We start from the raw sequence: 14676 nt of genomic DNA on the forward strand, positions 1-14676 counted from the left end.
CTTTCGTTACTTCTAATGAAGTTAATAATACCATGGCATACAAAACAAAAATAATAATGATTTTACTGCGAATTCCATAAGAAACAGAAGTCCCAAATCCTTTCACTAGCTCAAGCATATCTTCTCAGGAGCTTTGGTTCAAACATTCAATCCTATACATCATTGAACCATCTTACTCATTTTTCCTAACCCAATCAAACACATTACAGACTTATTACATTCTCCAGAATCCAACCACCATACAAATAATTTCTGTGAGGAAAAAAAAAGTATAATTCAATATCATACATACAACAATCACCAGCATTTACATCCGAGTAAAACTCTTCATATATCCAGCTCTCATGGTCACTGCAAGGAGAAATGTTCCCCAACGAAAAGAAAGGTAAAATCACAACAGAAAATAATTACATATATTTTTTTGTGAAGCTTTATGTTGATGATGACTTAGATGCATGTGATCTCCTTCGAGCCAAAAACATAAAAAGCCTTGGAAACAATGACTTCTTCTTTTTCTTTGGACCCTTGGCTTCTGGAGATGATTCAGTTTCAGTGTTACTTCCTTGCATAGATGCCTTTGGGCTTGTCATATTAGGAACAGCGGCAGCCGACGACATGCGGTCATACTTCTTTGAATCTTTCTTCTCCTCCAAACTTGGTGTCGGGATTTTTGTGGAGTTTACACCTTGACCAGATTCACCGGCTTTTCTTCGTTGCTCATGTTCTGCCCTCCACTTTCTCAACTCCTGTTCTATACCCAACTTGCCTTCCTTGGCCTTCTCAGCTTTCTCCATCGCAACTTTCAGCGCTTCTTTCCTTGTTGCTATCTCCTTATTGACTTCTTCCAACCTCTCCAAGCTTCTCAACTCAGATGCTTTTGCTACCTCAATTTGAGAGATGGCAGCAACCACCCTCATGTTGGCCTGTTCCTCTGCCTCATGGGCACGCTTGCTGAGCTCATAATACTCCTCTAAAGAAAGTGTTACACCAGTAGGAGAATCCACATCATCAGTCCTTTGAGCTGATTCACTCTCTTGCAATGCTTTGATAGCAGCTAAAGCTAACTTTTCGGATGCCCTGGCAGCCTCTATCTCCTTTCGTGCGGCAGTTAATCTACTCTCGATGGTACTTGCTCCAGCCTTTGCCTGCTCTGCTTCTTCCTTTGCCTTGTGAAGCTCTTCACCAGCGGCCTGAGCAAGTGACTTGGCCTGGTCAGCCTCTTGGGCTGCTACCTGTAGTTGCTTGGGTAGCTCTACTGTCTTCTCCCGAGCTTCTTTCTCTTTCATCTGAACAAGAGCTATTTCAGACCGAGTCCTGTCCAGCTCAGCTTCCAAAGAAGCAACTGCGACTGATGCCATTCCTTCTCTCTGCCTAATGGCAGCAAGGGCCGATTTTTCCCTTTCAAGCTCTGATTGTAAGGATGTGGCTGCCACCTTCAAGCAATTGACTTCAGCAGTAGCTTTCTCAATGTTTAGCTTCACTTCTTCCAGTTCCTTCTTTGCGGAAGCAACCGCTGCTTGTATATCAGTATGAGTTTTCCTCTCTGGTTCCTCCAATTCACCATTTGAATGTCCTTCTTCATTGGATTCTTCTTTCAGTTTGGATTCCATATAAGCTGATAATTCAGCTTTCAAATCAAGTAGCAAGGCTGAAGCAGTGTCTAGTTTTGATCTAAGGTCCTTTGCTGAAAGAATTTGCTGGGTAAGTTTCTGAAGTTCCTCTTCTGCCTGCTTCAATTCCTTCTCCCAAAGGTGAGAATCTTGATCTCTGGCCATTGCTGCCCCTATTCTTTGCTCTTCTGCCTCCAGATGAGCAGCATGTGCAGACTCTAAGGACTCCTTGGTAGCAATTAGCTCAATGGTCAGTTCCTCCACTGTTTTCTCAACTTCCTTGGATGCAGAAATAGCCTCTTCAGCCTTCTTTACAGCTATGTCTTTTTCAGTCACCAAAGAAGCATAATCCTTGCGCAATGATTCCACCTCGTCTTTAACAGATTTCAACTCAGAAACTGCGGCAACATGCCTGGCTTTGGCAACCTCAAGCTGTGCCCTGGCTGCAACACTGGCATCATCAGCAATGCCTTGCTCCATCTCCTCCACCCTGAGCTTGGCTAATTCAGAGTCTTGTTTTGCCTGATGTTCTTCGGTCTGTGCCCTCTCCAGATTAAGTTTTAGTTCCTCTACTAATCTCTTAGTTTGGTCCAGCTCCTTGAGTACTTGGTTTTTTGCCACTTCAGCGGCCTCAGACCTTTTCCTGTATTCAGGCATCTCCTCATGTGACCTTTCCAGTTCTTGCTCCACATATTTGCGCCTCTAAATGACCAGAGAAGGAATTTAATAAAAGTCAATTTTTGGAAGAAACAATTTTTTTGTAAATCACATTGCTATACAATGCAACTTTCAAAGTCAAGTCTTCACATTAGCATTCCTTGAAACATTTAAGAAGATGAAGAAGAACAAAATGGATAAAGAAAGTGGGGAAATAGCAAGATTCAAGAAATAAACTTTTGACAATAAGTCAAAAACTGAGTACTCTTCTCATTCTTAAAAATGGTAAAATAATATTAAATAAAACATCAGAAAGAAATCATTTTCCATAAGCAGAGAAACAGAATGCTTTCTTTCTGGTTGATATCAAGCATATGTTTAGCCCTTGTGTCATTCCAACCACCAAACATACCCAGCACTATAACCTCACAACTATAACAACTCCCACCTCAACAAGTGACAGAAGTGCTGCTGCAGACGATCACATAACCCTAATATGCAAAGAGTAATTTCCTTTAATTTGTATCACTGTAATAATAAAGCTGCCTTTAATGATACCGTATCTCTTAGGAAGATGGACTCAAAACAGAAACATATTATCTGTAGTCCTCACAAGGCACCTAAGTTCATTTCCATGATATCTCAGCAAGTAATCATTCATTAATTCCCCCGTGTCACAAATCTGTTAAGGTGGAATGCATCCTTACACCAACTTCAAAAATCCTAGCCAGTTTATTCAGTAAAATTAATAACAAAACACACACCTTAATTTTATTTTAATTGTGATGTTGAAAGCAGTAAAGACAAAGTGAAAATGATATTAAGTTGAGACTTCAGAAAAAGAAAACTTGAGATCAAGGACAATTAAACCAAAGAAATGAAAGGTCCATGAAATTTCAACAAGGGCATCTACAGGTATTCTGGCTTTGAGAAATCTTCTCTATCATCGCCACCTTCACAATGCCTAGCTCCTCACCACTAAGATACCAATATGGCCTCCTTTACCTTCTCTATAGCTAACACATCTCATAAATGCAACTAGCCAACAACTCATCACCATTTTATTCAGGTCATTGCCTTTACAACTGCCATCATTGCACCATACTTCACAATAGCTCACCAATTTAATGACACGCACTCCAATTATACATAATCACTTTGACAATTGCTGTATACGAAACAAACTTATTGTTTTAGCTTTGCAGCAAGGCGCAACAAAAATATCATGACCAAATATTAGCAAGCATTATTAGAGTGCATACAGTAGGTCAACCACGCAGTGGTATAAAGGAATCATAATTAATACAATGCAGCAAAATAAGTCAATCTAATAACAAAGCCAAAAGACATATACCTCCACAGTTTGCATTCTATGGGCTTTCCAATCAACAATTCCACCAAACTTTGACACAACTTCCTTAACTGACTCAAAAGGTGCTGTTGTATCAATAAGACCTCTCTTCATTTCACCCTGCTTCGCAAGTTTAGGAGAACTGATACCATATCTAGGAGAACCAAATTGTTTAGGAGAACCAAAAACATGCTTGGGGGAATTGACGAGATGTTTAGGAGAATTCAAAACATATTTAGGAGAATCACCAGATTTAGGAGAATCCAAAACATGTTTAGGAGAATTCAAAACATATTTAGGAGAATCACCAGGTTTAGGAGAATCCAAAACATGTTTAGGAGAATCGACAGTTCCTGGTGCTCTCACAGCAATACTGGCCAGCTCTGTATGGGGCAGAGCAAGCTTATCTGATGGTTCAATGCGTTGGTCATCTCTAGAATCATGTACCTGAGGAGAGGAAACAGAGGGTATATCGCTGTTATCAGTATGAACATGGGAATCAATGACAGAACCATCATCTTGAGATTGCTTTCCATTAGGGTTATCTTGCGTGGCTTCAGTTTTAGAATCTTCCATCACAGTATCCCTATGGTCTGTCTCTGATTCATCAATTGCAACCGCTGAATTTGAAACTGAATTGTCTGCTGAAAGGACTTCATCCTGTCCCCCAACCGGGACATCAGCAGTATCTTCTACGGGTTTTGGTTTAGAAGTTTCCATATTTGACAACTCATTAGATACTTTTCTATTAGTAACTGGGTCTTCCGGAAGCTCACTGGAAGAACCATTATCAGCTTTGGGAGATAAAGTAGACTCTGGAGGAGGCATCTCTTCAGCGATTTTAACATCCTCCATTCCTTACGAATTATTAAGGAGTGCCCCGAAGATGCTGAAATTTAAATAATAAGGACTTAAATAATTAAATTATCAAATAAAAAATGAGCCAAAATCTCACATTAATCCCTCACAATATATGCAGTAAGAGAATTTACTGGTCATGCTCAGGTGCAAGCGTCCTCACGAAAAATTCATGTGGACGGAGCTAAAAGACAAAAAACACAAAGTCTAATGCAGTAAAAAAAAAATAGTGTGCTTGTCTTTTAGCTCCATCCGCATTTTATTTCGTATGGACATCCGCAAGTGAGCACCAATGGAGAATTTACTATTGTTTCGATTAAAAGCCCAAAATAATTAGCTAGAGCTTTCCACTAACAAGAATGATAGCTCCAGCAATAGTTAATTCAAAAGTTGAAATCCGAACATGAGATCTAATAGCCAAATGATAATCGGGGAAAGCAGAACCCATTAGATGCATTCATTAGTCAGCATCAGAAGCCCATAATTATGATCAATACAGTGAAATGCTTCAACCTAGCTTGTTACCAAATGCTCCTCTGTTAATTTGGGTCTTTTGTGATTAAGAGAAACACTTTTAACCTTCCAAGTATTCCAATCGAATTTAGAACGCAAGTTAAACAGTTTGGCAACCATATCCACCAATAATTAATTAAAGCACACATCTTTCTAACATCATTTATAGTTTGTTAATAACAAAATGGAGCCAGATTTAAGTTTTCAAAAATAATCTGCATTCATGAAAGTAGAAAATCATCCATGCATAAGCAGAAAATTAATAGCAATCCATCCATACAGGAAAGGAAAAAAGGCTAAAACATTTTGCCAATTGAAAAAACTATAACCAAAAAAAAAAAAAATTAATTCAAAATTTTAATGAATCAATTAATTGAGACTCACTTGTCGTTTCAATCCAGCAAATATATACGGGCTCGATTACGGCAGTCAACGTAGAATTATCCCGATACTGGATGTCAGGATTTAATAATTCAATTCAAGATTCAATCACGAAATTAAGCAACAATTAAACATATCAACTAATTAAAAGTGAAAGCAAGAGAACAAGGAACGTACCTGGATTCACAAGAAATGAACGATGGAAAAAGAGATGAGTCGAAACGAAAAGATAATGATGACCTCTGAAAATTCCATACAAAGAAAAAAAAAAGAAAAGAAAGAGTTATGGAAATTAAATTTAGCAAATTTAAAAAAGTGGAGGTCGAAATTATTACTGTTAAAAATAGGAACGAGAAATTAGCGGAAAGAGACGCTTCAGGCTTGGACAAGAGCGTGGGGGTGGAGCCGGCCTATAGTAGTTTGCATTACAGTCACAGACTAGATCCACCTGTACGCTCTCCCTTTCTCTCCTTCCAGATTTGTTTTGATCTATTTTTTATTTATATCAAGTATCCCATTTTCTTTTGTTAAAACTTAAAAATAATCATAATAATTATTATTTTTTCCCCTAAAGAATCTTAGAAGAGAAAATTGTGTTTGACTAAAAACAGGGTGGCTTTGGATTGGATTTGAAAGCTCAGCAGTCAGCTGAATTCAGCTAGGCTCTCCCACGACTCCGTCGCTAATTTGATCGTTTTTAGTTGAACCGAAAAAACAAATATATGAAAATCCACGTCAGAATATATATATATATATATCAACATTTTAGAAACGAGGAGTTCTTTTTTTCCCCCCTCTGTTACTAAATCTTTAAAAATGCTAATAATAAAAAGTAAATTCATTATGATTAAATAAAATATAATAAATTAAAGCCACCGCCCATCACGAGTCACGAGTGAAATTTACACTCCACTCTCTTAGAGGAGAGTGGTTGAGCTTTCATCAGCGAGCACCGTTATATTCCTCCAACTATTCAAGTACTTATCAATTTACGTGAATTTGTTGTACAATGTATGGAAGCTGGTAAGGATAGTATTGTCATGAGAGATAAGTGACAGGCACTTTGAGCCATGTAATAGTCCTCGCAAACGGTCAAGATCGAAAATGACAAGACAACTTGATGGCCAAATTATTCATAATCACTGTGGAGGGAAAATAATCTGATGTCAGAGCGCCTACGTGGCGAGAAACAAGAGCCGTTGGATCAACGTTGAAAATTGAAAGTGTGCCTGAGGTCAGTGACCTGGGAGCTCGCTAGTTTTGGCTCTGGAGTTTCAAAGTGAACCCCAATAGCGTTTTTCTTTTCCGAAGCAAATGCAGAAATAGAAAGTTTGGAAATCGGAAGAAGGACGAATCTGGGGGGGTCTGGGACTAGCAGCAGATACGAAGCTTGGGAGGTGTGTAATTGCGTTTGTGGAGTGGTGGGCAATCTTGTTATTAACCAAAAAAAAAAGAAAAAAGAAAAAGAAAAAGCGTATGATACATTTGGATACCATGGCAGGTCTGATAAAACCACGTCATGCCGAACTCAGCTGAAAATCTTTCTGAAACTGACCCTTGCATTGAATAATGTGATGGGCAAGCATCATTGGACATTAGAGACTGCATATCAAAACGAAGGGTCCGTTTGGGACAACTGGTCTGCAAACTCTGATTCGCAAATCACATAATTCACAGATCACAATTTGATGGAAACTTATTAATGTGTACCACGCTAATGTTTAAAAATAATAACAATGAGGGAATTTTCCAACCATAATTATTTAATTAGTTAAAATAAAATAATATTAGCTGCTCATTTTTTAAGTCTAGATTAATACAAAGAGGCGATCTATGGAGATTTGCATTTTCTTTTTATTTTAAAGGTTCAGGTGGCGTTGCAAAATGCATGGGAAGAAAAATATATTCGATGTACATTATTCAACTCCAAACTCTTGAAGTCTTTATTTTAAATAATTTCATTTCTATGTTAAAAAAAACGATTTCATGTTCTAGTAAAATTGGTGATGTAATGGCTGAGTGGGACTCAGTTACAAATTTGCAAAATAGGGTCATGATATATAAAAAGTGAGATAAAATAAAGGAGTAAGGTCTAGTTTGGTAATACTGAGCTTTTTAAAATAATTGTTGCTAATTATGTTGTACAAATAACCAACTGTGAATATAATCATTTAAATATTTGATAAAATTTATTTTTAAGATTTTTGTGGGTTTTAAAAGTGATAGTATATATTTAGTAAGTCCTACTGTTAAACTGCTAAAAGATTATAAATTACGAAAATGAATATAATATTGAATAATTTTTTTTATAAACATGTATATAGACTTTTTTTTAAAAATAATTGTTGCAGTACTTTAGAAATAATCAAAGGTGAAGAGACTTAGTTAAATATTTAATAAAATTTATTTTTAAAAGTTTTGTAAGTTTTAAAAGCAGTAGTATGTATTTAGTAAATCTTGTTATTAAATTGCTAAAGAATATAAATTACTAAAATGAACATAATATTAAATAAAATTTATTTACACATTTACAAACGTGCATATAGTTTTTTTTTTAAATTGTGTATGTGTAACAATTGATAACTAAAATAAATATATTAATTTTATTTTTTTATTTTGTTATCTCAATATAATTGACAATAATGATCTATTTAAATTTAATGCTTTTATATTAATAAGGATACTTTTGAATTTTGATAATATACATGAGGATATGTATGAAATTGTATTCAAGTATAAAACTTCTCAAAATTATACTTTGAAAAGATATTCTGTTTTTATTTTTCAAAATCTATTGTCATGGTGATTTTGCAAAGCGATTTAAAAAACTACCAAACACTAAAATTAATTTTTAACTTTTTAAAATCACTTTCTACCCACTCAACCGTTTGTTTTGTTGGAGAAAAAAAAATTGAAAGTCAGTAAGAGAATAAGAGAACAAGAACTAAAGAAGAAACAACAGATCGAGAGGTTCTCTATTCTAACAGCTTGAGGTAGGTGAGAAGACATTAACAAAAGAAAAAAGTGAATAAGAGAGAGTACGTCCATTTTGTATTGGAAATGATGTTTGCCTCGGGTCAAATCCCGAGTCAAACCCCGAAACGAGTCAAAACGGCGTTGTTTTAGCGCTTTTATTTTTTGTCCTGATTTATTGTGAAATGATGTCGTTTTGGCTTGCATAAAGTCAAAAAAAACATAACCATGCTTCTTCTTTCCTCTTCGTTCACTTTGCTGCAGAACCCTTAATCACGCAAACATCAGCGGCTTCAACTTGGACGAGTTTCGACATTGTCCTTGGAAGATTGATTTTCGGCATCGTCCCTAACAGAAGATTGATTCTTGCGTGTTGATAACATTGTTGAACGACTTGTTATAACTTAAAAAAACCAAAATCGATTGAAGCATTAATATATCTAAGAAAAAGGGGAAGTGGGGGAGGGGGTTAGATGTTTAATTATGGGCTTTTATATATACATATGCGTGTAGCAGCATACTTATAATTATTCCTAGAAATATGATTATTCCCACACTGGAGCTGATGTATATAATAACTTGTATATGTACAGAGTAAGAGACGACAAAAGATCAAATTATGTGCACCAACAATATTCTCTTAAAGCAAAATTTCTCAAGATTCTTTGCTGATAGTTGTAATAATTGACACAAACCACCCTTTCGAAGGAAACAAATGGGTGGCATCGTGGAGCAAAAAAAAAAAAAAATGCCTGCCAGTTTTACAAGGAAAGTGGACCAGATTCAAGGGCTTGGTAAATGGTAATGATGCAAAGACTGCTGCAACCAGAGTCTGAAGGAAGACAATCTGCAGTTGGGTTGTTGTTGCGCAGTTGAGTTGCGATTGTCTGGTGAAACATGGTTGTCTCATGAAATGAGGAGAACGAAGACAAAGAAGCAACTAAGTTTTGTTGATGCTTTTTTGATTTATCCAAGCCAAACGTCGTCGTTCATAGCAAATGAAAAAAAAAAAAAATTAATAGACAAAACAGCGTCGTTTCAGCCAATTTCAAGATTTGACCAGAGACAAATATCAGCGTTGTTTTGTATTTTGACTAGGGGCTAATGAGGAAACTCGTGGGGTAAGTAGCTCGCACGTTAGTGACTTGTGATGCCTTGGGTCCATTCACAAAGAACCAAAAACCATCACTAGATCCGGCCCAATATCAGCCAGCGAATCGAGTTGAACTGGATCCTCAATCTTCTAATATTGGATCGACCAATTCAACAAGAATTCCATTCGCAAAAGAAAATCAGATGATCCTTGAACTGATCCGTTTTAGTTTATATGACCGAGTAATCAGCTGTTATATATTTGTTCTGGTCTTCCCTCCCCCACCCCCCCCCCCCCCCCCCCCCCCCCCCCCAAAAAAAAGAGCTCTTAATTTTGTTGTAAAATTTACAGTTATTATCCACGTGCAGTAATGTTTCGGATCCGTGCATATGTAAGGATTTGAATTATTTGTTATTCTTTTGATAAAACATTGGTTATCAACTAACCTAACTAATAACTACTACGTTGAAGATAATGTTTTCTTTGCCCAATTGTAGTTGAATTATTTATCTTTACATTTACTCTACAGAAAGCAGAGAATTTTGCCATATCGTTTTCTCTGGGCCACGAAAACTATATTTTTATATACGGATTTGGTTGGTGTGACCAAACTTTGATTTGACATTTCTTACACGATTCTTATTTAAATCGTGCCTTGCACCCAATCTTTTTTTTTTTTCTCTTTTTCTTTTAATAATTTCATTAGGTCTGGCGTTTTCCGAAGCATATCTCAGATGATAAAGTGACCAGCAAACAGAAAACTGATGATCAATCGGATGAAAATTTATTTTGCAGTAAACTAGATAATATATAATTTAATCATATTCTAATTTAAGCACCCTTTACTGAATTTTGACTAGCCTTGGTCACAGCAAATGTCCCTGTCACCGGAAAATTTAAAGTTTTGAACTAGTCAATGCTCATGCAAAGCAATTGAAAACAAATAGTTTCCCACAAGAAATAACCATATGTAGAGATGCATTTTTTTTTTTAAATCAAAAGAACATCTCTACACGTAGCATTACTATTTCCATAAATTCATGTGCATTTTTTGATAGCATCTCGTAAATATCTATAGATTCCATAAAACCACTTTATCCATTTCAATCAAATATCGCATCATCGACTTTCTTAAATGAGTAATGGCAATGCTTTTAACAGCATCGAAAACACTCCAAACCCACCCTTATGATAGAACAATCTCTCCATTGCAGTGTTAGGGCTGTTTAAATGTTAAAGTCCGAATTGGCATTGAAGAAATGAACAAGCAAACCAAACAGCATTACCCGGTTGCTATACTATCTTCCCTAATCTCTGGTATTATATGGAAACAAAACTCAGTCCTAGGCCATGGTCGAGTAATAATTTTTAAGAGCTTAAATTCTTGGGAGGTACGGGTCCAAACTAAGGTTGGCAATGGGACGGGATGGTACTTGGATTGTTAAATTCCATCCCGTATAAGTAAATGGGATGAAAAAACGTATCAATTATGTCTTTATATTTTTTTGGGGGATAAAAATATATCCCAATCTCGTTCCAAAAGAAATGCGATCCTGCGGGATCTCATCCCAATTGAAAAAATTTTCATTCTTAATCGGTAATGAGACAGGATGGGATGGAATTTATCAATTCCACTCCCGTCCCGCATATGTAATTTGGGATAAAAAAAAATGTCACACTCTCGTCCCTAATTTTTTTTATGGGACAAAAATATATCTCAATCTCGTCTCAAATAAGATGAGATCCCGCAGAATCTCATCCCATCGGAAAAAATTGCCATCCCTAGTCCAAACAAATAAAAAATGAAAATAAAAAATGAAAATAAAGCCAACAATCGGTATAAAATATGTGCTGCAAAAATACAAGCGAGGGAGGAGCAATTGCTCATGCAATCTGTCTATTCACACATAAATTATATGGAATAAAAACATCCCATGTATACACCGTTCTGAAAAAACAAAATTCGAAAGTAATTAAAAAAATGAAAAATGAAAAAGAAATAAAATAATCGACGCATAGTCTAATCAATCAAATGAGACTCTGACCTTCTAGGATCAGTAACATTTATTCTCCAATGTTGATCAGGTAATCCCGCTTCTCTAGCTTTCTTTCTATCCCAATCCAAATCAATTCTCCTCCGCTTTGTTAACCCACAAAACTTCTGTAACTTGTCATCCATTGAATCATGAAGCTTCCACCACCTCTCGTGTGCCACGTCACTGGCATAAACACGTTGATTCCCAATATCCCAGTTACAGTCGTAGTCTCTGTAACACGCCCAAGGCTTCAGTCCCAAGTAATGAATCGCATAAAGCTTCGGCGGGTCTGCCCCAAATAGATGATTTTTAACACTGGCCTCCAATGTTGTATTAGCCCAGAAATTCTTAAGAAAGTTGACTCTTCTTGGCAAGCGATGCCACCACACGTAAACTTCATTAAGGAAGCCTTGGTCGCCACCATTGTATGAGACTATTTCCTTACGTTTGCTCATTAGTATTCGAAATGTGCAATTTGATGGCTCAATGACCATGATACCAGAATTGAAGATCCATATGTCGTTACCTGTAGCTGACATTTGAGGGAAATGGAAAAGGAGATCGAGATTACGTAAAACAATTATGTCAGCGTCTATGAAGATGATCTTGTCATAGTCAGTGAGCTGCCAGAGCCTGAACTTGCTGTAATTGTACTCATTGTACGTCTTCTTCTCGGCTCTAGGGTTACGGATTCTTTTGATGATTCTGATCTTCCATCCGGCTGCAGTGAGAGCCTCGCGCTTGGGGATTGAGATTGAATTGTCTATGAGAAGAACAAGGTCGCGTTTTGAGCCGGTTTTGCGGAGGCTCTGGGCTAGGGTTATTGCTCCACAAACGTATGCTTCAGATGAATGGAGTACTGTGGCATAAGCCTCACGTTTGGCTATCTTTGTGGCACTTTTTATCCTGGAGAGATCGTACACTTCGTCCACACCTGAAATGATATCATATGCCGTCAATTTCTTCAAATTATACACAACAATCTTAGTCGAACAATGTAGCACTTAGAGACATGCATTAATTACTTGAGACAAGAAGAGGAATATACAATTAAACTACCACAAATTAATTCATGACATATCTAGCCGATTGATAGCTGCTTTGCACTTGAAGATCAAATTAAATTTAGATGGCTAATGGCTACATTTTCAACCAAATATATAACATGAAGATTTGATCGAGTTAGTCTTATCTGATCAGGTTATCTCTATCATGTTAATGATGTGTAAAAATATCCAATTAAATTTTGCCACCTATTAACTTGCTTCAACATTTATTAATTGTGATAGTGATAGAATGAGTGCGGGAGATTTTTATTTTTATTTTTAAAAAAAGTATCATAACACCTTTGACTGATCACAGATTCACATACAGAGATTTGCGGGTGAATAAAAACAAAACACTTTGTTTGTCCTCTATTTAATTCGTTGGTTGCTTCAGACAGTGAAGATTACAATTAGCACCTCCCACTTAAGAGTTGTCCTATTAGGGCTACAGACAATGAAGATAAAATTATCACCTACCCCTTAAGGGTTATTCTAAACTTTAATACTAAGCAAGCTTATATCAGACACCCACACCAATAAAAGCACTCAAATCATGCACCAAGAAAAACATAAGCAATTTGTCTCTACATTTTTTTTTTTTTTCCAACGTGAAAATAATAGATTGAGTCAGGTTCAAGGCTAGAACTAAACTGAAAAAATAAAAAAGGTTGCTTGTGAAAGTCAAAAGAGCGCTTGTAGCTCAGTGGATAGAGCGTCTGTTTCCTAAGCAGAAGGTCGAAGGTTCGACCCCTTCCTGGCGCGTTTAGCTTGTTTTGGCTAAAAGTCTGAGATTGTCTTTTATTATTATTATTATTTTTTCTCCTTCTGTTCTGTTTATAGTAGCAAAACTTGACAAACACAAATACTATGTATATTTTGTAATTTAGATGGGAGAAGTGAGATAGAAGGCATACCTTGTCCCCACAAAGGCAAAGCCAACTTACAAGATCCAACTGGCAATGAAACTTTTTGTTCCAACCTCGCAATCACCGGTTGATAGTACCACCAAAATTCACCTTCCTGTCTCACCAAATCATCACATCGAAACATTTCCAACATTGGCCTGCACTTACTCCAGAACACCACTTTTGTTCGCCACTTCCAATCTCTCTTCCCTTTCTTCACGGCCAAGTTTGCGACTATCAGATGAACTTGCAGCCTGAACACATCTCTCCCCCACCCTTCTTCCGGGTACCTGCATGGCAGCTTCGCCACTATCACGTCCATGTTGTCATATATTCTGAAATTTGGCATTGGTATTTCTGGACATGACGGAATATCACTTTCTTCTTCCTCATCAATCCATTCAGGAAACAAATCTTGCCATTTAAAATACTCTGAGACGGGTTCGAAATTTATAGGGATCGTTTCTCCACGTACTTTCCATTCGTCAGTATCAAATTCATCCATATTCACCATTCCAATCTTCACCCCTTTCCCCATTGCATTCATGAAACTCGGCACCTCTATCTTGCTCACGTTTAATCTTTTAGGCTTTGCTTTACTACTCTCTTCCAAGATTGCCTCCATCTTCATGCCCTTTTCTACCTATGCAAATTAATCAAGTGGGGGCAATTAATTCCCAGAGCAGAACATTCAATTTTAATTAATTACCACGGCAGATTAATTTGGCAGGCTCACCTTACCTTGTGATGGCACTCGCGCAGTGAGCACCGAACAAGTGATGCTGCATTCTCAAAATAGATAGAAGATGATGGCTGCAGGAAAAGACCTACATATATGATAAAAAAGAATGCAAGAAACACCAGGTTCATTCTGATAACCAAAGCCTTTGAAGCAGTGGCCTTCATCATCTTCTGCAGGCCAAGTCCCACACCCATCTCACCCAAAGTAATTGCTACACCAAGCCACAACAATTAATGTGGGCTCACTTATATAAATATGTATATATGTGTGTGTATATATCTAACAACCTTTGAATTTAAAGTATATAATAATGAAATGTACGTGTGTGTGTGTGATGATGATGGGCAATTTTTATGAAGGATTCGGCTGTAGTGGGTATAGCCTGCCTGAGAGGGCTTGCAGAGCGAAATTTGAGTAAAAATTAAAGGGCGTACCACCATTTAAAGAGCTCCACGTGTCATCTCACGTTGCATTTGGAATTTCGATTCCCTTCCCTTGATGACAAAAAGGT

The 14676-nt window shown here is 36.9% G+C and overlaps 2 protein-coding genes and 1 non-coding gene across 6 annotated transcripts; 1 reads left to right on the forward strand and 2 right to left on the reverse strand.

Annotated features, from left to right (window-relative positions):
- Positions 1–38: 38 nt before the first annotated feature.
- On the reverse strand, positions 39–5891 carry LOC102613729 (protein WEAK CHLOROPLAST MOVEMENT UNDER BLUE LIGHT 1-like). Of its 3 annotated transcripts, XM_006473272.4 has the most exons (5): positions 5706–5890; positions 5548–5612; positions 5374–5440; positions 3622–4507; positions 39–2312 (listed from the first exon to the last, which is right to left on the reverse strand). In XM_006473272.4, the coding sequence occupies exons 4-5, from the start codon at positions 4471–4473 to the stop codon at positions 432–434; spliced, it is 2733 nt and encodes a 910-aa protein (XP_006473335.2). In that variant the 5' UTR covers positions 4474–4507; positions 5374–5440; positions 5548–5612; positions 5706–5890; the 3' UTR covers positions 39–431. The 3 variants fall into 3 exon arrangements, with proteins under 3 accessions (XP_006473335.2, XP_024951737.2, XP_006473334.2); XM_025095969.2 differs by lacking the exon at positions 5374–5440 and having other exon boundaries at positions 5706–5891; XM_006473271.4 differs by lacking the exons at positions 5374–5440; positions 5706–5890 and having other exon boundaries at positions 5548–5698.
- Positions 5892–11096: 5205 nt separating this feature from the next.
- On the reverse strand, positions 11097–14504 carry LOC102618695 (UDP-glucuronate:xylan alpha-glucuronosyltransferase 2). Of its 2 annotated transcripts, none has more exons than XM_015528810.3 (3): positions 14160–14298; positions 13433–14066; positions 11097–12406 (listed from the first exon to the last, which is right to left on the reverse strand). In XM_015528810.3, exons 2-3 carry the CDS (start codon positions 14052–14054, stop codon positions 11457–11459), a joined length of 1572 nt encoding a protein of 523 aa, XP_015384296.2. In that variant the 5' UTR covers positions 14055–14066; positions 14160–14298; the 3' UTR covers positions 11097–11456. The 2 variants fall into 2 exon arrangements, with proteins under 2 accessions (XP_015384296.2, XP_006473886.2); XM_006473823.4 differs by having other exon boundaries at positions 11098–12406; positions 14165–14504.
- TRNAR-CCU (transfer RNA arginine (anticodon CCU)) lies at positions 13208–13280 on the forward strand. Its single transcript has one exon. It is a non-coding gene; the product is annotated as a tRNA-Arg (tRNA).
- Positions 14505–14676: the final 172 nt, after the last annotated feature.

Source organism: Citrus sinensis, chromosome 5, assembly GCF_022201045.2.
Source record: "Citrus sinensis cultivar Valencia sweet orange chromosome 5, DVS_A1.0, whole genome shotgun sequence".
In the NCBI taxonomy this organism is placed as follows: Eukaryota; Viridiplantae; Streptophyta; class Magnoliopsida; order Sapindales; family Rutaceae; genus Citrus; species Citrus sinensis.

Excerpts from the sequence above, each read along its gene's own strand:
- LOC102613729 (XM_025095969.2), bottom strand. The coding sequence starts at position 4,473 with ATGGAGGATGTTAAAATCGCTGAAGAGATGCCTCCTCCAGAGTCTACT. Across the intron at positions 2,313-3,621 it reads ATAGAATGCAAACTGTGGAG|AGGCGCAAATATGTGGAGCA; the intron begins GTATATGTCTTT and ends CTGGTCATTTAG.
- LOC102618695 (XM_006473823.4), bottom strand. The coding sequence starts at position 14,359 with ATGGGTGTGGGACTTGGCCTGCAGAAGATGATGAAGGCCACTGCTTCA. Across the intron at positions 14,067-14,164 it reads TGCGCGAGTGCCATCACAAG|GTAGAAAAGGGCATGAAGAT; the intron begins GTAAGGTGAGCC and ends TAATTTGCATAG. Across the intron at positions 12,407-13,432 it reads TTTGCCTTTGTGGGGACAAG|GTGTGGACGAAGTGTACGAT; the intron begins GTATGCCTTCTA and ends ATATCATTTCAG.